This window comes from Dermacentor variabilis, chromosome 1 (assembly GCF_050947875.1).
Source record: "Dermacentor variabilis isolate Ectoservices chromosome 1, ASM5094787v1, whole genome shotgun sequence".
In the NCBI taxonomy this organism is placed as follows: Eukaryota; Metazoa; Arthropoda; class Arachnida; order Ixodida; family Ixodidae; genus Dermacentor; species Dermacentor variabilis.
In genome coordinates, this window is record NC_134568.1 from 169,815,512 (window position 1) to 169,839,959 (window position 24,448).

A 24,448-nucleotide genomic window follows, 5' to 3' on the forward strand; every position below is an offset into this window, starting at 1 on the left:
CTGAGCACTGTACATAGGTCAGGAAGTGTTTGGCTATATTTTCATAAATGACTGCCATTATAGCGCACTTTGTGTCATAATTTAGAAGTATATGGTCAATCATAGAAGATTGTTAATTAGAAATTTGACCTTGCAAAATTTTTGATGTAACAAAATTTATTAATTTCTTTAGATTGCTTCCATAGAATACACTGAATTCCTTGAGTAAGTTTGGAGGTGCTCATGTGACTACAAAAATATAGTCTTAACAGTTTAGCTATATAATTGTTGCCCAAATTTTTTTGTTTGAAATCCCCTTTGCAGATGCTCATTTATAGCATGCTACCCAACAGGTCTGCTTCTTGAAGCATATAAAACTGCAATATAACAAATAGACAGAGGCCTGTTGGAGTAGTAGAATGGATGACAGAGCAGATGAAATGCAGTTGGAGGTTAATTGGAGGTGGTTTGGGGATGGGTTGATGAAATCAAATTTGTAGGTGTAGGATGAGTCTGGTTGACATAGGACAGACGTTAATTAGAGATACATTGAGTATGTTTTTGTCTATAAGTGGACTAAATAGGCTGCTGCCAGAGATGATGACGATGTTTACTGAACATTGCTTATAGTCATAGTACTTCTTTCTACAGTGTTCTGGCTATACTTTATGCCTTCAAATTTCCCTATCAACAGCGGGTGATTGCTTTGAGCTGGGCCGGCAGTCATACAACAATGAAGACCACTACCATACAGTATTGTGGATGCAAGAGGCACTCGACAGGGTTGATGAAGAAGTGGACAAAACTGCCGACAGAACTGAAATTTTGGAGTACCTGGCCTTCTCCACTTTTCAGGTGGGCTTCTCCTTTTCTGACTTGGATGTTACTGGAAAAAAAAAACAACTATACTTGAGGAAAATAGTCACATATTGAGCGAAAATATCCAATCATGTACCTTCCCACTCGTTTTAGCAAAACATTTTGCGCATTTTTTTCAAGCTGGCAGCACAATTTCAATCGGAAGTGTCTCAAGATGTATGCGTGTCACGAAGCTGTGTGGCTTCGAGTTCAGGTTATTTAAATAAATAAAAACACGATGATAAAAGTCATTGGAAACGATGAAGCCACTTGTAAAGGCACACGGCAAACAAGCTATATTTAAAGCACACAGGACAAGCAAATGGAAAACACACAAGAAAGAAAGTTATATCATGAGAAGCAAGCCAACGACCAAAGACACCAAGGACAACATAGGGGAAATTACTTGTACTTACTGATTGAATTAAAGAAATGGTAAAGTAATGGTCGTTTCCCACTTGCGGCAAGTTGTTTTTTCATCCACTTTCATTGCCATTAATTTATCATTTAATTAATTAGTAAGTATGAGTAATTTCCCATATGGTGTCCTTTCTTTGATGTCTTTGTTTGTTGGCTTCTCATGCTATGATTAATAAAAATCGGGCCCCTCGGTCACCCCCCTTTCGTCTTGTTCATTACATCATGATGGTCTCGAATCTGGCAACATTGATGCCTTCAGGTAGCATGTGTGGGTTTATTGGCCAGTTGCCTTCACCCAAAAAAGATCACATACTCGTGACACCTGCTGCAGAGAGGATATTCCACATCCACTGCCAAGGTTTTGAGTGGTGGCGCTGGCTAACATTCCCAAGGTTAGTTCTAGTAGTAAAGCATAAATAAGCATAAAGGTGGATGGGAAAACGGCACTGCGGTAGCTCATTTGGTTAGAGCATCGCATGTGTAATGCGAAGACGTGGGATCATTCCCCCCTGCGGCAAGTTGTTTTTGTCCACTTTTATTGCCATTAATTTATCATTTCTTTAATTAATTAGTAAGTACAAGTAATTTCCCCTATGTTGTCCTTGATGTCATTGTTTGTTGGCTTCTCATGATATTATTAATAAAAATCGGGCCCCTTGGTTAACCACCTTTCTCCTCGCTCAAGAAAGAAAGTTCTAGTTCATGCAAGTGTTCAAGGTCCACGAAGAGCGTTCGCCAGTGAAGTGGGCACGATGTACAGTCAGGGTGATGAGTGCTCAAAAAGTAGATTGGAGCATGTCTTAGATATTGAGCTCGGCACTGCATCGATCCTTGTGTATTTCAGCAACAGCTGGACGCCCTGTCGATGTTCACCGGCCGGAGCTTGGTTAAGGTATTAGAGACGCCGGGCAGGCCTGGATTGTGGGGGGGGGGGGGCACCCTTACGGCATTCACCAGCCGCAGGCTTTGGAAGGGACTAGATGAGGTGCCTGTGTCCAGGTGGAAGCCAGTTGAGGTAGCCTGTTGAGGAAGCCTGTTGAGAAGCTTGGTTGAGGTATTGGAGATGCCAGCCAGGCCTGGGTTGGACACCCTTACGGCATTCACCAGCCGCAGGCCTCGGAAGGGACTAGATGAAACACTTGCATCCAGGTGGAAGCCTGTTGCAACCACAGGCTGAGAGCTCAAGTGGCCACTACCCCCGAACACTGGATGCCACCTTCCATCTCCTGCCATATCTTCTGTGATCGCCGGCTTCTCCTTAAATGCTCACTGCTTCTTTTTCTTCCACTTCGTTTGGAGGGTGCTGATTGGTTCTGATTCTCATGAGCCTCATGCTGCGGCTTTGCGGCAACTTCATCCTTCACAAATTTTTGTTAGTGCACATGCACCAGCATTCTGCGCCATCGTCATCGTCGTAGTGTCTGCACCACACTGCACCCGCACACATCGTGATATGTGTCCCTCCTTCAAATTCTTATCAGAAAAAAATAAAAGTCACAGTTTCACCCGAAAGGCGAAGCACTGATTCCGATAGCAAATTAGTAGATAGCTATACGAAGTAAGGATAGTAGTTTTATCAGCCGTATGAACTTGTAAACATTCACTTACTAACTAAATTAACAATAATATAATGTGTAAGCACAACTGAATGAGGACGTAGAAAGAAACACACGCACAGAGACAGCGCTGTCTCTGTGTGTTTTTTTTCTACATCCTCGTTCAGTTGCGCTCACACATTCTATCATGGATTCAAACGAACTAGCCCACCAACATCTTTCAACTAAATTAACAAGCATGGTGCCATGCGTGCACAGGTAAACATGAACACGTCTCGCTCAATGAGTGCACATCAGCACATCAGGCAGCGGACACATCAGCACCTACAGGCAGCATGCACCGAAGAAATGCTGCTGCATGCGTGGAGTGCTGTTGCTGTGCATCCAGTGCTGAGTTGTGCAAAATCTTGCAAAAGTTAATAATAATAATAATATTTGGGGTTTTACTTGCCAAAACCACTTTCTGATTATGAGGCACGCCGTAGTGGAGGACTCCGGAAATTTTGACCACCTGGGGTTCTTTAACGTGCACCTAAATCTAAGCACACGGGTGTTTTCGCATTTCGCCCCCATCGAAATGCGGCCGCCGTGGCCGGGATTCGATCCCGCGACCTTGTGCTCAGCAGCCCAACACCATAGCCACTGAGCAACCACGGCGGGTTGCTGTCACAAGTTGTTGTCACAATCCTCTCAGCTTCGTGAACAAGAGAGGGCTCGAGGCACCCTGTCAGAGTGACGCTCTTCAGCGTGGTGTTGGTGAACGATGACTAACCACGAGCAGCTGTGCTCGTCGGTGTTTATTCGGTACGGTAACCAATGTTACCCACCGAGCCTGGCAGGCCAACGAAGATTATGCCTGAAGGGGCGTCACTTGCTTGTCACACCCCTTACCGCCAGTTTGTTCGTTCAATACAAACAAAATATGCCCAGACGCAATGTATAAAAAACATAAGTTCACGCCTGGTCGAGGCTCCGCCACCGTCCCAGCCAGGTCGACGGCGCCTGTTAACCAGGCGAGTAACGGTCCGGCGGCCTCTGTGGTCGAGTACTTTGCCTGGGCACCGGTGTTGACGGGCCAGGTTCGGCAACACCGGGTGCTGCCTGAGCCAGCCTCGCTCCGTCCGGAGGGTCTGTTTGGCCGGCCTTGAGAGTGGCACTGGACTTCACACTGGCCCAATGGGTGCCGCACAACTGGCAACGCTTGCCGCCTCCGAGCGGGGCGGTGCTTCGCTGGCAGCGACTGGTGTTGCCGTTGGTCCCTTTGTGGGCTGAACTTCTGAAGTGGCAGTTGAGGGTGCAAGCCAGGTCCCGAGGCGAGGCCTATCATGGTCGGCATGCCGGTGCCATGTGGTCCCATCCTGCATGCGGACGAGCAGCAATGAGGTGCTGCAGGAGATACAACCTGCCTGGCGGACCAGGATGGGCCAGGACGGACCTGGTGAAGACTGCAGCTCCCGACTCTGGCAAAGGCCCGGGACAGCACCCTCGGTCAGCAGGCAGCTTCTGCTTCAGCTGCTTCAGAAGCGCTATGGACCGGAGGTCAGGGTGCAACACGTCCAAGGGTGTCTTGATCATCCGACCCAGCAGGAGCTCACTGGGGGCACAGCCAATGACATTGTGGGGCATGGTCTGGTACTGGAACAGTACCCGGGCAACCTGCGTCCAGAAATCCCCAGCCTGGCTCTTCTTGAACCCGCCCTTGATGGTCTGCGTGACCTGCTCGGCCGCACCATTTGAAGCAAGGTGATATGGCGGAACCATCATCCGGCGGATTCCGTTCTTTGTCAGCCAGGCAAGGTACTCTGTGCTGGCAAAAGTGGGATCATTGTTGGACACAATGACGTCCGGCAACCCCTGGGCAGCGAAGACCTGTCGCAGCACCGCAATGATCGCGCCTGCTGATGGGGTGGTGACAGGTAGAACTTCCACCCACTTCGAAAAGGCATCCATCACCACCAGGAAGTAATGGCGCTTGAAGGGCCCCCCAATATACACATGCAGGTGGGACCAGGGTCTCTGTGGGAACGGCCAGGGGGGGATTTCCACATGACGTAAGGCCTGCTGATGCTCCTGGCAGACTTGGCAGTTCTGCACCATGTAAGCAATGTCCTGGTCCAAGCCAGACCACATAACGTGGGACCGGGCCACCATCTTTGTCTTTTCCACATCAGGATGACCTGTGTGCAGCAACTGCAGGACCCTGGACCGGAGACATTGTGGGATCACCACCCTGGAACCCCACAGTAGGCAGCCCTGCTGCAGGCTCAGCTCAGTGGCCTTGTGGCTATAGGCCCACTGAACCAACTCCTCCCCACGGGACACCGCCTTGACCACCTGGGACAGGACTGGGTCTCGGTTGGTCGCCTGTGACACTGCAAATCTGGAGAGCACCTCCCAGTATGCGTGCTCGAGCATGAACATTTCAGCAGGCTCTGGAACAACAGCAGGCACCTCTGGAAGGGGCAGGTGGCTCAGTGCATCAGAAGGTCCCACGTCCTTTCCCGAACGGTAGACCAGCTGGTAGTTGCAGGCTGCCAGCCTCAAGGCCCAGCGTACCACTCGAGGTGATGCCTGCACGGGAACCGCCTTGTCAAGTCCATGACCGCCTTGATCTTCTGGTCCCACAGGTACTGGTGAAAGCGCTCAACCCCGAACATGAGGGCCAGGCCTTCCTTGTCCAGCTGGCTGTAACGTTGCTCTGCAGCATGAAGCCGATGAGAAGCAAACGACACAGGGCGTTCCTGGCCATCCTTGTTCCGTTGCGCCAGAACGGCTCCCATGCCATACCGCAATGCATCTACGGTCAAGACGACAGGCTTGGCCGGATCAGCACTGGAGCCTTGGTGATTAGCTCCTTGCTGCACTGGACTGCCATGTCCTGCTCCTTCTTCCAGACTCACTGCTGACCATATCGAAGCAGCAGATGGAGTGGCTGTAGATGCGCCGACAGGTTTGGCAGGAAATTCCTGTAGAAGTTGATGAGGCCGAGGTAGCCCTGAATCTCCTTCTTGTTCTGGGACCTAGGCGCCTTGAGCACAGCGTCAACTTCGCGCGGGGCCGGAGCCAGGCCAGCCTGGGAACTGACATGTCCCAGGTACTCAACACTGGGTTTCAGGAAAACGCACCAGCTTGAGCTTAAGACTGGCGTCCTGCAGTCCTGCCAGGACATTGTGCAGGTTCTGCAGGTGGTCCCCTTCGTCGGTGCCAGTAGCCTGGATGTCGTCTAAGTACACTGCCACGTGCCTCAGGCCCCTGAATCGGTTGTCCATCTCCCTCTGAAAAATGACTGGGGCAGAGGCCATGCCAAATGGCGAGTGTGTGTACTGGAAGAGCCCCAAGGTTGTCGGTATTGTGGCATACTTCTAGGAGGCATCCTGAAGCACCAGCTGCTGGTAAGTGTCTTGGAAGTGGAGTTTCGTGAACTTCTGTCCCCCAGACAACGCTGACCAGAGATCTTCGATCTGGGTCAGCTGGTACTTCTTGACGGTAGCGACGGGGTTGATGGTACCCTTGAAATCCCCACAGATCCGCCGTCTCGCTTGAGAACTGGTACTGTAGGAGCGGCCCATTCAGACGTCATGACGGGCACCAGAATGCCCTCTTGCTGCAACCATTGCAGCTCCTGGGTGACCCCATCCTTCGGGCGAACTGCAGTGAGTGAGGCTTGAAAAAATGAGGCCGGGTTCCCTCAGGTACATAGATGCCAGCCGTCATGCTGGTGAATGTGCCCCCCCCCCCCCCCCGGCTCGAACAGGGACTTCAAATCAGTCAGGAGGCTGGGGCGTCTTTCATCACATGCAGGATGGCTTCTTGGTACTCCGGCAGACAAACGCACAGTGCATGAATCTGAATCCAGTTTCAGCCCAGCAGCATAGGCAACCCCTTGGTTAGATAAAGGGGAAAAATTGCTTCCCCGTCGCCAAAGCAAACACTGACCTGGGCCTGACCCTGGACCTGGGAGAGCTGTCCGGAGTAGCTGCACAGCATCATGCATGAAGCCTCAACAAACATGGCGGGGAAGGTATGCTTGAACAGTTTCCCGGCCATGACCTACTTGCTGGCCCCTGTGTCCAGCTCCATGGAAATGGGGTGCCCGCAGGCTTCGGCGGTCAGCATGTACGGCAGCACAGACGATGGAAGAAGGCCTGTGTGCCACATGTCGAAAATTGGCTGGTCCTCAGCCATGACGTGGAGCCTGGCCGCGGAGGGACCTGAGCCTGCTGCCACATATCTCTGCCGCATACCCTTGCGACAGCTACCCTGGCCGCGGGCTTGTGTTGAACCTAGGCTGGATCCAGGCTGCTGCTGCTGTACGCTGTTCATCCTCCCCCCCTCGGCATACCCGTGCCCAGTTTTCCCGCATGTGAAGCATTGTGCTTGGGAGAGCTAGCACTGTGAGGGGGAGTGGGCACCGCCACCACAGCGACTGCACGTACTGCCCTTTGTCACCATCTTGTTGACCACATCTTCCGCCGACGGTGAGCTGGCCACAAGTGCAATCTCGCTGGCGTCCTTGGCCGCAGCATCCATCACCAGCGTTGCCTTCACGTCGTCATCCAACGACATGTCGGGAAGCTCCGGGAGTCCTGTCTGCATGGCGGGGTTGTTTATGCCGCAGACAAAACGGTCCCAGAGCAGCAAGTCCAGCTGGTCCCCGAAAGCGCAGGCACTCGCTAACCCTCATAACGCAGTGACAAACTGCCCGAGGTTCTCTCCTTCCCGGAGGCTCCGTTTGTTGAAGCGGAACTGCTCCATTAGTGTGGATGGTGCAGGGTTGAAATGCAAGCGCAGTATGGTGAGCAGCTCACTCAGCGTCTTAACATGTGGTGGGGCTGGCTTCAGAAGGTCGAGCAGTAGACTGAAGATGCAGGTCCCGCAGCTGGCCAGGAAAATGTCTGGAAGAACATGTGGACTTGCTCCTCGTAAACTGGCCAGGTGAACCCATCTCCCTCGAACGGCTTGAGCCTTCCGTACAGCAGCATGGCAGCAGGAATGGGGGGCAGTGTTTCACCACTCGTGGTGGCATGGGTCGATTCATGGGTCCTCGTTGCCAGTGTCACGATCTGCCCGGGTTACTGAACGAGGGGGTGCTTGAGGTACCCACTGTCAGACTGACGCTTCTCAGCGTGGGGGTGGTGAACGATTACTGACCATGAGCAGCTGTGCTCGTCGGTGTTTATTTGGTGCGGTAACCAATGCTGTCCACCGAGCCTGAGGGGACCAACGAAGATTATGCCCAAGGGGGTGTCACATGCTTGTCACAGTTGTCGTATCTCCGAAAGCAATTGACTGAGAATACTGCTCCACGGCAATGCTGCCACTGCTGATCGACACATGCGGTGCACTTTGTACTGTTGGTAGTGCAATTCTATATCCTCGAGTAGTGCTTGCCAAAGTAGGCCAACGAAATTTGGACGGCAAAGTTTCGTTCTGTGATGCCTTACTTACCTGTGCTGTCTCATTTCGCAACAACGAAATTCTCGCGAAGGTGAATTTTTTCACCCTTCCTGCCAGTTTCGTTATTGTAAGGTTCAACTGTACAAAATAAGGTGTCCAGAAATCAGTGAAGAGCAGGCTTCTGTTGAAAAGAGCATGTGAGGGAATGGTGACTTCACGGTCTGCTTTTGAGCTCCACATGCTGTGCACGACTGCAAAATCTGGCTGAGATATTCACAGCAGTCTATGCTATCCGCAGATTGCATTTCTTTCACCAAGCCTGAGGGGTAGTTAGGGCCCTATTAAAGAGGCCCTAAACCGCCCCTCGGGCTGGGTGAAATAACATAGTCCGCGGGTAGCATACGCTGCTATCAACATCTCAGCCAAGTTTTGCAGTCATACATGGTGCATGGAGCTCGCAAGTAGATCGCGAAGTCACCTTTCTTTCAAATGCTCCTTTTTCAACAGAAGGCCCTGTCCTCACTCTCTTCTGGATGCTTTATTTCGCAATTCTCGTTGACAGCTGCTAAATGGTGTAGATACCACGGCTTCCACGGGGTGCCGCCACGAGTCCATTGGCTAAGTGTACTGTGGCTCGCTGAGGACATCCATGTTTGGTTTATGTTTGGCGCATCGCAAGCACCAAACGCGGAAGTCGTGGTGTCTACGTTAGCATCCAAAATGAAGTTTGAGCTGCATACCACGGTGACATTTAGAAGGTGGAGCGTTGTGGAAGCGCCCCACTGCGCCGTAGCCTTTGCAGCCCAAGGCATTGAAGAAGGAACGGGAGCACAGTGGAGGCTGTGTTTGATTGCCAATAACTCCGCTTCTTCTGCATGCATTGAAGTACTTGTTGCGGCAAAATATTTCTGAAATAGCCTATTTCCACTTCAAATCCCTTTCTCCATTTTAATAAAAAGTGGTTCAGGGCCCCTTTAATAGTTTGGACAGTGTGTGGCTCATCATTCAAAGCCCATAATTAGCGCATGCACACGAAGTATAGCAGTCTACAGTGTGTCTCATGTCATACGCCAAAACATATTTTTTAGGTTAGAGGACTGTTTTAAGTAGTGTTTTGCTTTTTTGATGTGAAAAAAATTATGGCAGAACTCATCTGGCAATGTCTGTTGGCAGTAACGCGATTAGCATTCGAGCAATGTAGCAACACACCATATTCCTGAAGCCACATTTATTTACCATATGTAGTGGTCATTCTGAGACTTTCATTGCTTCGGCTATATGGGGCATGCGCCGTTATCGTCGGACTTTGCTGTGGCACTCGCTTGCCAAGGTCACCCATGAGCACAGCGATATGATGATGACTGTATGAAGCCGACGCAGTGACGAAGAAGGAATTACGTCTGATCAACAGAAGTGGTATAGCGATGACGACACGACGACAATGAGATGAGGATGGTATAATGATGACAGCGTTACAACGGCAACCTGAGGACATTGACATGATGGCGTGACAACGATGGTATGATGACAACAGGATTCATCGTCATCATCATCATGAGCCTATTCTATGTCCACTGTTGGACGAAGGCCTCTCCCTGCGATCTCCAATTACCCCTGTCCTGCGCCAGCCGATTCCAACTAGCACCCGCAAATTTTCTGATTTTGTCGCACCACCTAGTCTTCTGTCACCTCTACTTCGCTTCCCTTCTCTTGGTACCCATTCTGTCACCCTAATGGTCCATACAAAGGGCAGTACCTGCAGTCGCTGTGGTGGTGGCTCCCACTCCCCCTCACAGTGCCAGTTCTCCCAAGCACAATGCTTCATGTGCGGGTCTTACATTAACAGGATTACGAAGCTGGAATAAGACGATGGCACGACTACAACGATATCAGGATGACGATGTGACAACAGATGCACGATAGCGACTGTCTGGCAGGTTAGGTTAGGATAGCATGGTTAAAATAGAAGGCTGACAAGGAATAAGGTTAATAGATAGATGAATGTGGTATGACAAAGATGGCACGACGATAATGAGATGACATTACTGAAATGATAACAATGGTAAAAGGACAGTGGCATGATGACAATGGTACTATAACGACTGTGTGATTGTGATGGCTGACGACAACGGCATGGCAAGAGTCAGATGTCGCAGTTAGAATGATGACAACAGAAAGACTGTGATGGCCTCATGATAACAGTATGACAGCAAATGCATGATGGTGACAAAATGACAATGATAGCATGACAATAGTATAAGAATAATGGAATGATGAGTGTATGAGTAAAACATACTTTTATTAAAATACCATAAATTAACGGCAATTTACTGGCAGTTCAGTAATATGAGGCAGACTGTGATCTGCAGGTTCCATTTACTAAAGAGACAAAGAAATTGTTAAAATGTGCAGGTAATGAAGCACCTGAGAGCTTAGCGCTTGATAGAAACACTAAATCAGCTTAGACTGATACATTTTTCAATCAAAACGTTATTTTTTATATTTTTGTGGTGATGGATTGATTAGAGGAAAAAATGGTAGTCAAGGTTCCATTTCTTTTGCGCCAGAAGCCCAGCATCGGTATACATTTCAAGTAATATATTGTATTTTGATTGTTGTGACTCTGTAAACTTGCCAAGTTACGTCTGTGACTCCTTTAGAATATAACATGTGGTTCATCCGTAATTGCAAAACATTAATTAGGTCTGAGCTGATGCCATCAAACACCATGATGTCACAGCGAGCTGGTGTGAAAGTTGAAGGTGGCATCACCACGATTTTTTTCATTTTTACATTGTTTGTGGCTTATATACCCTCTTCTGCAGTAAGAGAGGCTGCTTTAGTATTGTAGAGGCTAATACCCCTGTCAAGCGGGCAAGTTAAATGCACTTATGGAGAGTGCACTCAGTTTTAAGTGCGCTTTCCCAAATCTAAATGTCGCAAGCGGAGTGTACTCGCAGAAGAGTGCACTCCGAACAGAGTGCGTTCACGGAACGCACTTTGCTGGTCGAGTGCATAGCCTCGCCGCCAGCGGTTTCAGCGATGCAAAATGTAATGCATAGCAAAATTACACAGAAGTTCATTCTAGCTGTTGAACAGCTTTTAACAATATAATCAGAACAGAACTCGCTGACATTCTGTTCTAGCAGAATCAGAGGCCGCTTCGTCGCAGGCCACCATCTTATTCTGGATTGGCCACGCAATTGTCTTGGCCGGCCTTGACTTGCAACACTCTTATGATAAAAATATTTTCGTCTTTTGTTGAGTAAATATAGATTATGATTGTTTTTCATTTATAATACAACTAAAGCAATCGCCTTTTAGAAGTTTTTTTTAAATTTTAATCTACATCTAAACTCCCAGCCCACGTCCATTAGCTTGCAATGTGCTAAATTTGTAATCTTCTGAACTGCTTTACATGCTGTGGTGGATGATTCGAACAATCGAGCTGGCACCGGTAGACCGGTAGAGAGAAGCACTGTCTGTTGTCAGGCTGGCAGAGTGGCCGTGCTGATGCACCATTCGCACTCCTGTTGCCCGAGCGACCTAGGTCACTCCTTAGGAGTGCCTCGACTTCTGCCCCGTGTGTACTCCCTCCACCCCCCTGAGAAAGAAAAAGGAAGAAGAAAAGCTTTTGCTTTGTGCATGATCATGAAATTTGTCAATAATTTTCAAACACCTTGTAACTTTATTAAAATCCTGCAAACGCACGCAACCCAGTCTTGCCACATCACCAAGAATGGTGGCATTCACTTCCATGGGTAGCCTTATCTCTGTATTCCATGCCATCCATCGTCTTCAGCATCCAATGACATTTTGAAACTTCTCTACCTTTATGCCCATCATATCAAACGGTACGAAGTAGTACCTTTGCAGCTGCCAAGAAAAGTAAACAGATTCCCTTGTCGTGTGTCAATCATGTCCTTATCACCATCAGGCAGCAGTTAGAATGCCGCAGTGACAGAAATGCAAGATAACCAGGCAGGTAATGAAATGTCAGCCTCTGAATGCATGAAATGTACAGCTTTCTGCTGCCAAAATGTTTGTGGAACAAGCATACCAGCAATTCAAATTCATGTCAACTAATAGGAGCGCTCCCTGCATGCCATGTGACTGCAGTAATAAATTGTGATGCAAGTTTCCCCTTTTCACGCTCGCTTTGTTGTTTTTATTTCTACATGGAGAAAGGCTGCACTGTGGCTGTCTGTAACTCCAATCTCGTTTGTTTACGACGATATCAAGATGGCAGCACTGCGTCAACAGAGAGCCACGTGATCAGTGGCACGATAGCACCTCCCGAAGCCAGATTCTGAGGACAACACGCTAAAAAAGTGAAATTTTCTTAAATTCCACTCTTTATTTCTTCCAAATATTTCACCATGAGATAAAGGAAGGTCTTAGGATTGCGGGCAAAAAATGAAAAAATATAAAATTCTGAGCAAGTCAGCCATGTCATAGCTGTGTCCCCTCTTAATTTCCAGATTTTTGAGGGTTTTGGGTGATACGAATTTTCGGGCAGTCCTGAGACGTTTGTTTCATCGAGATTCTACTGTATTTAGTTTTAGCAATTTTTCCGTAATCCAAGGCTTGCAAGCCCTCTTCGTGCGTACCGTTTTGGTAATAAAGAATTTCTTGTAGACGAAGTTGAAAATAGACAAATTCATTAGGCTGTTTCAACGAAGTTGAAAATAGACAGATCCCTCATAGGCTGTTTCAGGATCGCTCTGGCTGTATATTGCTTCCCATGAGACTTGGAATAACGGATTGTGAATCTTGCCTAAAGCATATGGATTTACTTCTTGAAGAGACGAAAGACAACTTCCTTACTCAATTTAGTGGAAACAATCTTATGTGCTATTAGAAAAATAGGTAGATAATCACTTATCGTGGCACCTATAACTCCAGCATTTAATGCATCAGACTCAATATTGCTGATGAATACATCAAATAATGCTGTAGGACTGTTCTCAAGGTGAGCAGGTTTCTTAATACTAGTTAAAATGAGCATGCAACTGTAGTGAAGTTATTAGATTGCAATGACCAGATGTAATGTATAGCACATTTATGTTTGTCTCCTCCTGACGCGAGGCTGTGTATACACATTCTCATTAACTCAGCACAGGAAGTTGTCCAGGAACTTGAGGAAAGTACTTACACAGCTGCTAGGTGGCCAGGAAAGTACCGTAGAAATATTCTTCTTAGAAATGATAGTGAGTATGTCGAGGTCATCAGTTGTGGTAAAATCTTCAGCTAGGTCTGATTGAATGTGGGTTTTAGTCATTAGAAGTATGCCACCTCTTTTTGATGTATAACTTAAGTACTAATAGTAGTTTAAATATTTTGTCCTTTCATCCATACCATGTTTCGGGAAACATAACTTCAAATGAAAAGGTGATGCAGGAAAACAGTATCAAGGTTGTCACCCTTATTAAGTGCAAACTGCAAATTTAAAAGGAAAAATAAAACAGGGGTGAAAAGAGATGCAGGTTTTTTTCTTAGAGCTACATACTATTTCATTAAAATCGTATGGGCTAAAGCAATTTGTTGCCATCCTTCATGTGCACCTAGTTAAAGAAGCAATAGGTGCCTACTCCATTTTACTTAGGTCTTCGAAAGTGTTGATGTGCAGAACGTGAGACGAGTCATACTTTTGCACAAGAATTTCTCCTTCTTTTGTCCACGCATATTTCCATTGTTTTTCGTTCTTCCGAGGGATAGCCTGTCCAAGCACTTTCTTGAGCACAGGGCACAGATGCTCACTGATAAAGATTGGAGAGCAGCCAGAGACGCTGAGCTAAGACGAACACATGCATTTCTTTTAAGCTTTTTCAACAACCGCATCACACTTTGCTCGTGAGCAGAACTGAACAACATTTGGACACCCTTCATGTTTTCTGACGATGCGATGGCAAACATCAGTTTCACTAATAGGCTCACTGACTGCACCACCACTTTTTCAAGGATGATTGGAAGATTCTCATGCTGTGAAGAAGGAAGGCTTCTGATTTCTATGTTTTTGTTCCTTGAATACTGCTTCAGGATTGTTATCCTTTGCTCAAAAGCAGTAATCTGTTCCTTGAGCCTTTTACATTAGGCTGTGAAGGCAGCGTTTCCCTTTATAAATTTTCAACGATTGCATGGCCATTGCATACCAGCCAATTCTCCCAAAATTTCTGTTAAATTTATAAATTTTGGCTCATTCTGTGATTTGACTAATGTTGCTCAAGTTTTATGGAAAATAGATCCTGTTCACGAAAATGCTTCAATTGTCATTCTCCAGAGCTTTTGTTGGAAGGAAGTCTGATAGTGAAAGGACATGAGAGATGTATTTGCATTGAGCAAGTTTGTAAGGACAAGTTCCTGAATAGGCCAAATCGGCAGCAGCAAAGTCATTGAAAAAGCCACTGTTATCTAAAATCATGTTGCTTATCAATCTCTGCTGTTCCAAGTTTGCTGATACTTTTGTGCTGTGTCTAAAGGTAAAAAAATCTTTCATAAAGTGCATATGTACCCTGCGAAAGGCCTGTGTTGAGGGCAAGGTTTAAAAAGAAATGGATGCTATCCGCACCCCCCCCCCTTCCCCCTGTTGTGTCTGTAGAATTTTAAAACATTTTTAGGTTCACAGGTTGGCTGTTGTGCCATTACTTTGAACTGTTCGTAAATAAAATTGCTCGATTGGTTTAATTCTTCTATTTCTTTACATTGTTCTGCTTCCATTGTGGTACACATGTCACGCATCTTTTGCCTAAATTCCTTGAAAAACTTATATAGCTGAGATGGCAGGCCACAAGCACATACAACATTTGCAATACAAGATATACAAGACTACTTGGCAACAGTGGAAGCATTCCCACTTGTCTCCTCATTACTCTAAAGGGGGCAGAAATGGATCATGCAAGATAACCTAGAAACTAGGCACTCCCCACTTTATTTCCTTTGGCCATACAACAGATGATGAAGCACGCATTAACAGAAGCAGGTTTGGCAATGAACTCTTATCTTCCTGTACTGCTTTTCTTATGGGCATATAGTATTATATCATTTGGTAGTTGTGCTTTAGTCAATGACAGCATATGCTTTAATAATGTTTGGTTCAGCTGGAACAGCAGGAGCAGCAAAATGTCAAAATTTTAAATAAACAATCTCATTTGGCCGAAGAGGCACCTGTGACCTATGTCACACACAGTGCACTTTTCTCACAGCACTCCAGAACTTTCTCATGAGTTTTCACAGCCAATGGGACGTGAATATAGCACCTTGAATTTTTCGCAAGATATTGTTTCTGCACTACAGGAAAGCCCTATATTTATGCACAGAGGAATAACTGCTGTGGCTGGCCTATTATCCTCACTGCAGTAAATATGCTCTATCAGCATGTTTGTGTAAGCAGTATGCTTTTTTATTCTATGAAGATGTGCTATGTCTGTGTAGGCTAGTGTAGCATGACCCCCTTTTCTGTGAGGAGAAAAATTTCCTCAGGTGACCATCTTTCAACTTCTGTACATATTTTCATGTCACTGTGCTTTTCTTCCAAAGGTGTTTTCTGTCATTGGCTTTTGGCTGTTGCATGTTTTGTAATAGTACTTACTTTTATTTATTTCACAGCAAGGAAATGTTCATCATGCACTTAAGCTGACAAATGACTTGCTCGCTGCAGGTGAGTCATTTTATTTATTTATTTATTTATTTATTTATTTATTTATTTATTTATTTATTTATTGTGTGTATGCCAGGCAGTAATTCATTGGTGACAGTAAAATACTTGCCTTCCATGTAAAATGACCAGATTTGTCTTACTGCAAAGTGTAACAGGAGAGAGAGACAAGAGGAGGGGAAGGAGGAGCAGCTGATGTTTACTGAAAGAGTAAATGAGCATTAAAGGGCACTGTAAACAGACATGTAAACAGACAAGTGCAGTGCATAGGTGATGCACTGTAGATCATGTTTGCAAAGTATGAAACTGTTGCACAGCACAAGAATGGCTACAGTTTCAAATGAAAGCCTGTGGGGCCTTCCTCTCGAGGGAGCCCCACTTCCTGATGGAGAATCAAGGTCACATGCATAAATGCTTTTACATAAGACGCCTGCAATGTTGTTCATTATGGCATGTGACTTTGGTGAATTCAATGTAGAATGCACAAAACCGCCACTGGAACTGTGCTGCACTATGAAAAGCGAAGAGAAGGGGGGGAAAAAAGAAAAAAGAGGCAGTGCTCATAATGTGTGCGTCAGACCCTTGGCACCGGTATTGGAAAAGGCAGGAAAGGAATGTCATTTGCGCACACTAGTCAAGACAAAGAGAGAGAATGCCTATGTTGGCAGTGAAGCTCACATCCTGGCAGCATGACAATGATGCTACATTTCAATTCCTCCTGTCTCCTCTAATAAATAACCAACTTGAAAAATTCTTGTAAGATTCTCCCTAGACAACACTTAACAAGTTCCAATGTATAGGTATAGCCAAAATTTCAGATGGGGCATGGTGAGAAGTCGTTAATTGCTGTCTGGTTCAGTTTCGTCGTAAAATTCCGAGCAAGCGCACCCCCACCCCCCCTCCCCGCTAGAGTGAAAGGTAATCTAAGAACGTTTGCAGGGGGCCCTTGCTCGGCCACGGATTGAAATTCAAGGGCTGTCGGGCCCAGATTTGGCAGCCAGCGAGCTAGGCCTATACCGTCTGCCAAGCGATCGCAAGCGCGCATGGCTTGCTTGTTCGCTTCCGTCGGTGTTGATAAAATCAAATGTATCGCAATGTAAGCACAGCATAATTGTGTATACGTTGTGCTGACCAACATAGGTGCTTTATTACGAGCTCCATGCGGTCGTGTCACAAGTGCCACCAGTATCGGATTCAATGGCCCAGCGAACTAGGCCTACCAGCTCCTAGTCATCGGCAACTGTCACTGGAGCCGGCGCTATGATGTGGCCTTGCAGAAACAAACATGTCTATGCTGCTCGCATAGTTGTGTTTATAGTGGCATCTTTTGTTTAATACGACAGAGCTGTACAAACATGTTTGTTTTCACTTTATTTGTGAAGTCATTCCAAGCGTCCATGCAAGGGCACTGGCTCTGGGCGGAGCTAGCGCCGCCTGCTCATTTGTACCATGTGTCCCGAATCGTTGTATGCGGCAAGTCGGACTTCGACGCATCATATGACAGATTGCACACAAGATGGCACCATATGTCTCATGCTTAATTCACATGTGACACTTCACACGTTTGACCAAAATGGCGACTGACGAAGGCTATGGCTATGCAGATGCCTGGCTGTGATGAACTATCGGGCCTCGGCAGAAGTGCGGCTAAACAATAAATTTCTTTCTCACTAAATTGTGTCATTTTATGCAATTTAGTATGCAATTTCATAAAAAGTTTACAAAAATACTGCAGCCAAGCAGTCCGGTGAAAATGCATGAAGCAGTAAACAGGATGAAGAAATGTAGCGGGTGCTTTCTCGGTAGTTGGCGCCAATTTAAAATCACTCGAAAGTAGAGGAGGGCACTTGCACAGGTAAGGGCGCTTGCTCGGAATTTTACAGTAGTTTCATTTTCTTATTGTCGAGATTACTGTTGAGGTTGATTTGTTGTTCAAAAGACCCAAGTTTGTGGTTCACGGAGCATAAAAAAAGTGTGTTCACAAGAATGCACACAAGTATTAAATTTATTTCCAACGTAGTACGAGAGGGCATTGTGTCCCAGCTCTGTTTTCAAGCCCTTGTGGCATGCGCTGAGCCATCTGGTAGGTTTGGCTGTTATGTTATCTATTAATGCAAACAGTATTCTTTGCCTACTTCAGCCGTTTTTAGTTTATCAATCTATCTATCCGTCCGTCCGTCCGTCCGTCCGTCCGTCCGTCCGTCCGTCCGTCCGTCCGTCCGTTCGTCTGTCCGTCTGTCCGTCTGTCTGTCTGTCTGTCTGTCTGTCTGTCTGTCTGTCTGTCTGTCTGTCTGTCTGTCTGTCTGTCTGTCTGTCTGTCTGTCTGTCTGTCTGTCCGTATGTCCGTCTGTCTGTCTGTCTGTCTGTCTGTCTGTCTGTCTGTCTGTCTGTCTGTCTGTCTGATCTTCTTCACTGACCCATTGGTCCAATTTGTCTATGAGCTTGAAACACTAGGTATGTGCTTGTAGCATGATGCCGTCATAGTCGTTCCATCAGCGTCATTGCAGCTTGGTGATCTGACTCGCCGTGCCATTGCCCTCGTACCTTCTACACCGGCTCAGTGGCATAAGTTGTCTGATAGCTTTGGCCACTAGGTGGCCACTTCTGGTCATGCTGCCATCAGGGTCGTTGCGTCATTGTCCTTCCAGCTTTGTCATCCAACTCTCTTCATGCCATTGTCATCATGCATTCGCTGTCACACTGCTGTTATGCCTTCGTGGTTCTTCCGTTATTATCACTCCTGCTACGCCATCCGACTCTCATCATGCCATTGTCGTCTCACCATTGTCGTCATACAGACTTCATGATACAGTCATCACGCCATTGTTGCCATTCACTCGTCGTCATCCCATTGTCCTCATACTATTGCCATGCCATCGTCGTCAGGCAGGCATGGTCATAACGTTGTCGTCATTTTAACTTCATCCGACTCTATGTCATCGTTTGTCATGCTATCACCGTCACAGAGTGATCGTCATATCATTGTCATCACGCCATTGTCGACACCCTGTTGTTTTACTATCGTCATCACTTCAGTAATGTCATCTCATTGTTGTCATACCGTCTCCGTTGGTTCATCTACGTCCATCCTTCTTCGTCACTTCACTGTAATCATGCTGTCATCATTCAATTGAAATTATTTTGTCATTGTCATCCATTGTCGTCCTTTCGTCGTTGTCAGACAATCATTATGCATCTGTTATCATACTTTGACGCTATACCACCATCGTCACGCCAGCGTTGGCATATGCTTGTAGTCATCCAATTGTCCTCGGGCCATTGTCATGCAATCTTCCTCATTGCGTTGTCACACCATTGTCATCATACGTTTGTCATCATCCCATTGTCCTCAGGCCATTGTCATGCAATTGTCGTTATTGCGTCATCATCATGCATCCGTTGTCATACTTTGTCATCATACAAGCTTCGTGATTTAGTCATCACATCATTATTGTCATGCACTCAACGTCATGCCATTGTCCTCAAGTTGTTGTTATGCGATCGCTGTCATTGTATCCTTGTCATGTATTCTTTGTCATACCTTCGTCGTGATGGCATCACGGTCATTCCAGCGTTATCATTCTAACTTTGTCATCGGACTCTCGTCATGCTGTCATCATTCAGTCTTTACTATGCGCTATTGTCATGCCATGGTTCTCATGCCGTCGTCATCAGACAGTCACTATCATGCATTCGTTGTCATACTGTTGTCATGCCGTCGTGGTCGTACCATCTTCGTTATCTGGTTGTCATCATTCCATTGTCATGTCATTGCCATCACACTGTTGTCGTTATACCATCGTCATCATTTAAAAGATCATCACCTCGTGGTTGTCAGGCCATTGTCGTCAGGCCATCGTTGTCATACCTTCATTGTCGTTCCATTGAAGTCGCTCCTTCTTCATCATCCCATCATCGTCACTGCATCGTCATACAGTCTTCGTCATGCCTTCATGCTCATGGGTGAACTTAGCAAGCGAGTGCGATAGCTAATTTGGACTAAACCAGAGTGTTTCACATATAGCTGAAGCAACGGAAGCCTCAGAACGACTCTAGTCATTCTGTCGTCATTCAGTCTTGACTATGCGCTATTGTCATGCCATGGTTCTCATGCCGTCATCATCAGACAGTCACTATCATGCATTCGTTGTCATGCTATCCTCATGCCATCGTGGTTGTACCATCTTTGTTATCTGGTTGTCGTAATTCTATTGTCATCATTTAAAAGATCATCATCTCATTGTCCTCAGGGCATCATTGTCATACTTCCGTTGTCATTCCATCGAAGTCATTCCTTCATCATTCCATTGTCGTCACTGCATCGTCATACAGCCTTCGTCATGCCTCCTTGCTCATGGGTGAACTTAGCGAGTGTGATAGCAAATTGGGACTAAACCGGAGTATTTCACATATAGCTGAAGCAATGTAAGCCTCAGAATGCCCGCTACATATGTTAAATGAATGTAACTTAAGAAATACGGTGTCCCGCTACATTCCTCCAATCCTAATCACATTAGCATCGATAGTCATCATGAGATGACTTATTCCATTTATTCCATAATTTTTTTTCTGTTAGCAGGTGCGACTGATCTTTTCTGGGTATTTGCAGTTCAACCATGTGAATTCTTTTGGGTGCACTTTACCACAAGGAAGTGAAGACCAACAAGTCATAGCCAGCAATAGCAAGATGGCCTTTGATTTTCTGCAATAGGTCTCTGTCATACTCAATGTATACATGATCCAGGAGACAGTCTACCACTTTCTCTTCAGCTTCCTCTCACACACACGGTCTTGTCCAAATGCGTCGTAACAATATATTTGTAGTCAGTCATACGAGCATGACCATTTTCAGACATACATAAAGCTGATGCTCCTACTTCCTGCATCATAGTGAATTCTGGACAACTTAATTGCCAAAGCCTTAACTATGGAAGAGCGCAATTGTCACACCTTTAGCAGACGCCCACTAGTGACACGGCATTTACACCTCAAGGTCACACAAGCATGAAACGAGCATCCTTATCAAGTTGCACTCTCACTGAAATCTTGTGGGTTTCCATGCTGGCTTTTTTAGGGGCACAGCACTAGGGCTCATTGCACCTGCTCAAAAGTGCTTGTCATCTTGCCCAAGGGCACGATTAATATGCTGCGACAACATTGATACATCACTGACAACGTCCTAAATGAGAAGGGAAAAAACATGCCAACTGCCAGCTCACTACTACTGTGTGAGGACTCAAGCAAGTGGCAGTATGCAGCCATGCAAGTGTGCATGAGCGGTGATAGATAGAATGAAGGGCGAAAGATAAGCGTGGACCACAGCCTGGCACAGTGTTTGCTATATCATTATGTCGAAGTTTAACTGCTGCAGGTGTGTGTGCACGGGTGTGTATGCATGCATGTGTTAAAGCTCAATATAATGAAGTCTGTAAAATCGACAATTTGCTTTGTTGTATCGAAATTTCGTTATATGAAAATTAACCTTTTATGCGAATAAGTACAGTCACCGAAGAATTATTTTTGTTGTTGTTTACATGTTGTTTAAATTTTACGAATTATCGGGCAATCCCAAAAAGCAAATTAAAATGATAAAAAAATTCATTTTGTTGAATTTGAGAGTCTGCAATGAAAGATGCGGTTTCATGGCGTGCCGATGATATCTTCACATCGGTGATACGAAGGACAAGGCAAGTTCTGGAGGACATGCTGCTTAACGTTTCCCTTGTTGCTGTTTTTTTTTTTCATCTTTTTTTTTTTAAAGGTGCAACAGCGTTATATTGCACAAAGCAAATTTCTCTGGTGCATTTTTATTTTTGAAGTGATTTGACCTGATGAGAAAGGTTACTGCAGTGCGCAAAGCCATTGAAATCGGTTCATACAAAAGATTGCGCCTATGTTTTTAAGACAGAATAGCACAAACAAATGATAGTTTGCATACAGATACACCTGCCAAAAAGAATAGCACCCACCACCCAAAGAATCTCATTAGCAGGCTTCACATCAGAAAGAAGTAAGCAAACAGTACTCATTGTACTGTTTGTCGACAACAAGCGCGACATTGCAGACTTTGTTGCTGATGTGTGAAGCATGCTTGGCATTTTTAATTGGGTCTTACGTTCACATATTATGTGACGTCTTAAAATTACAGGCACAGCAGATTCTCACCTTTCTTGGTGTTCCAATCACAAAAAAGACATTCTGCATTAGACAGTTTCTCAAAAACAGCACTGTAATTTACATGTTGCCATTTCTCATATTGCCATTAGCGCGACAAGTAGCAAGAGGGAGAATGCACAGCACGTGCGCCATGAGCAATGAGAGAGAGTGCATGCCCAGTGCGAGCGCTACGAGCAATTCATGACAGAGCACACACAGTGCAAGTGCCACGAGCAATGAAAGAGAGAGCCCGTAGAGTGTGAGCACCGCGAACAACAAGAGAGAGAGAGAGAGCACGCACATTTCAAGTGCTACGAGCAACGAGACAGTACAGGCAGTGCAAGCACAATGAGCTATGAGCATAAGAGCACGCACAATGTGACTGAGTTGCATGTACAACTAGATAGGAGCAAGCGCCGCACGAGCGCCATAAGCAACAAGTGAAAAAGCACACGCAGTGTGAGTGCCACGAGCAACAAGAGAGAAAGCACGCATAGCGAGTCGGAGTGCTGCAAGCAATGAGAGGAACATGTACACACAGTGGCACAGCGACATGACCACAAAAAGAAATCTTTTAGCAATGGTGGCAATTCTCAACTGGCACAGCGTACCGCCTGGCCGAAGTTGTTAGATGTATAGGATCTTACTGCACTTGGACTTTATACAGAACATGACACTGCTCTATTTTGGCAGTCGCGCGTGGCCGTGTGGTGTACAATTTTAGGGGTGCATGTGCAAGTAAGGTGTACTAGATGGGGGGGAGTGGGTCCAACAGGGGCTCCCCACTGAGGCTTTTTTTCTTGAAAAGTTGGTGGAGCCACCGTTGCCTTCACCTGAATGAGCGGCCCAGCGCACCGGTTGGACGCTTGTCGTGTCAGAGACCCTACCACAGCTGCATGGAGCTTTGACAGGTGTTTCATTCTTCTGCATCTAGTTTTGATACTGGGTGGTGGAAACAGTGAATTTATTCCCCATCGAGCTGTAGTCAATAAAATGGAGAAAGAGCAATGAAAAGGATGCAAACGATGCAATGACGATGATGCATTGAGCAGACGGCAGCTACTCAGCCCGTGAGCTCGCCTCAGCGAATGGATGCTGCCGAAACAGCCGGAGCTTCAGAATACGGCGACAGCAGTGCTGCCGCAATTTCAGCTTTTGTTTTGCATCACCCTCGGCGCTTGCCAAGGCATCCACTGAACCCACCCTACATTCTAGTACATTCTATCGTAAGCAGCCATTTATAATTCAACCATTTGACCATCTGCGTCTGCAGATGTTACCATTTATTGTCTCGGCATGCCTTTGCGGTGAGAGTGAAATTTTGTTATATTCAAATCATGTATAAACGCACTTAGCACTCTTCATTTTATTTAGGTTCTAAATACATGGTGTTCTGTGGACAAGAACTTGTAAAAAGTGAAATATTTTGTTATGTCAAGGTTTAACTACATATGTCAGTGTGAATGCTTACAGGGAATAGTGGACAAAACAAAAGTATTTTTGTGTTTGGTTCAATTTCGTTCGATGAAACAGGGTTTCACTGAATATTTTCAATAAAACAAACAAAAGCTCCAGGCACCCATACTGAACTTGGAAGTTCTCTAGTGTGCTCAGTAATATGAGAGACATGCAACAAGCAGTGAAAAGACACTAAGCCGAAAAGCACATAAATAATTTGCTCTGTGTTCATAGTTGGCTTAAATCTTGCTGTCACTGATTGCCCTGATTTCGTGATTCTTTCCTGATAAAATTTTCTTGGTGAAATGTTGTAAAGGATGTTATTTAAACAGTGAAGGAAATGACCATAATTTTGAGTGTCTTAAGAAGTTCTGTTGTAACTTTAAACAGTTCCGGACCATCCCCGTGCTCCGGGGAACAAGCGGTACTATGAGGATACTTTGGCAAAACGAGAGCAGTACAAACGAGGAGATGACGGCGATGTCTCTGAAGATAGCATTACTTTGAAGAAGAGGTCACCGCTTCCAGATGCTGACTCTGAACGTGGCATCTATGAAAGGCTTTGCCGTGGAGAAAAGTTTCCAGTAAGTCATGATGCTCAATGTAAGCCATCAAAGTATAGTTTTAATGGTAGCCCAAGAATCACTAGCGTCTGTGAAATCTCTGTGCAATATATTTGTTTGTTTAATATGCATTTAGCAGACAAGATTTTCGGTCTGAGGTACAGTTATACAGCTGCTGATAGAGATTTATTTCACTGTGTTGTTCCTCTTTGTTAAAATAATTTAATAGTAGTTAATGTACAGTCGCGTGCAATATGACTTGCAACACCCTTGTTCATAGTTGAAGGGGCTCCAGGGCTGTGCGGTAGCTCTGCCATGTGAAATAGCCATTTAATAAATGCCACTAATTGAAGCTGTGTTTAGGTCCGGAACTTACCCTCTGTCTGCTTAGCCGTACAGTCTTGAAG

At 45.9% G+C, this 24,448-nt stretch overlaps 1 protein-coding gene across 7 annotated transcripts in view; it reads left to right on the forward strand.

The window, feature by feature from the left end:
- PH4alphaEFB (prolyl 4-hydroxylase subunit alpha-1) overlaps window positions 1-24,448 on the forward strand; it is a 117,212-nt gene that overhangs the window by 31,847 nt on the left and 60,917 nt on the right. For all 7 annotated transcript variants that reach the window (XM_075699319.1, XM_075699333.1, XM_075699366.1 and 4 more), the window contains exons 5-7: window positions 674-834; window positions 15,816-15,867; window positions 23,869-24,062. In XM_075699319.1, coding sequence (XP_075555434.1) covers window positions 674-834; window positions 15,816-15,867; window positions 23,869-24,062 — 407 coding nt within the window. The remainder of the gene's footprint in view (window positions 1-673; window positions 835-15,815; window positions 15,868-23,868; window positions 24,063-24,448) is intronic.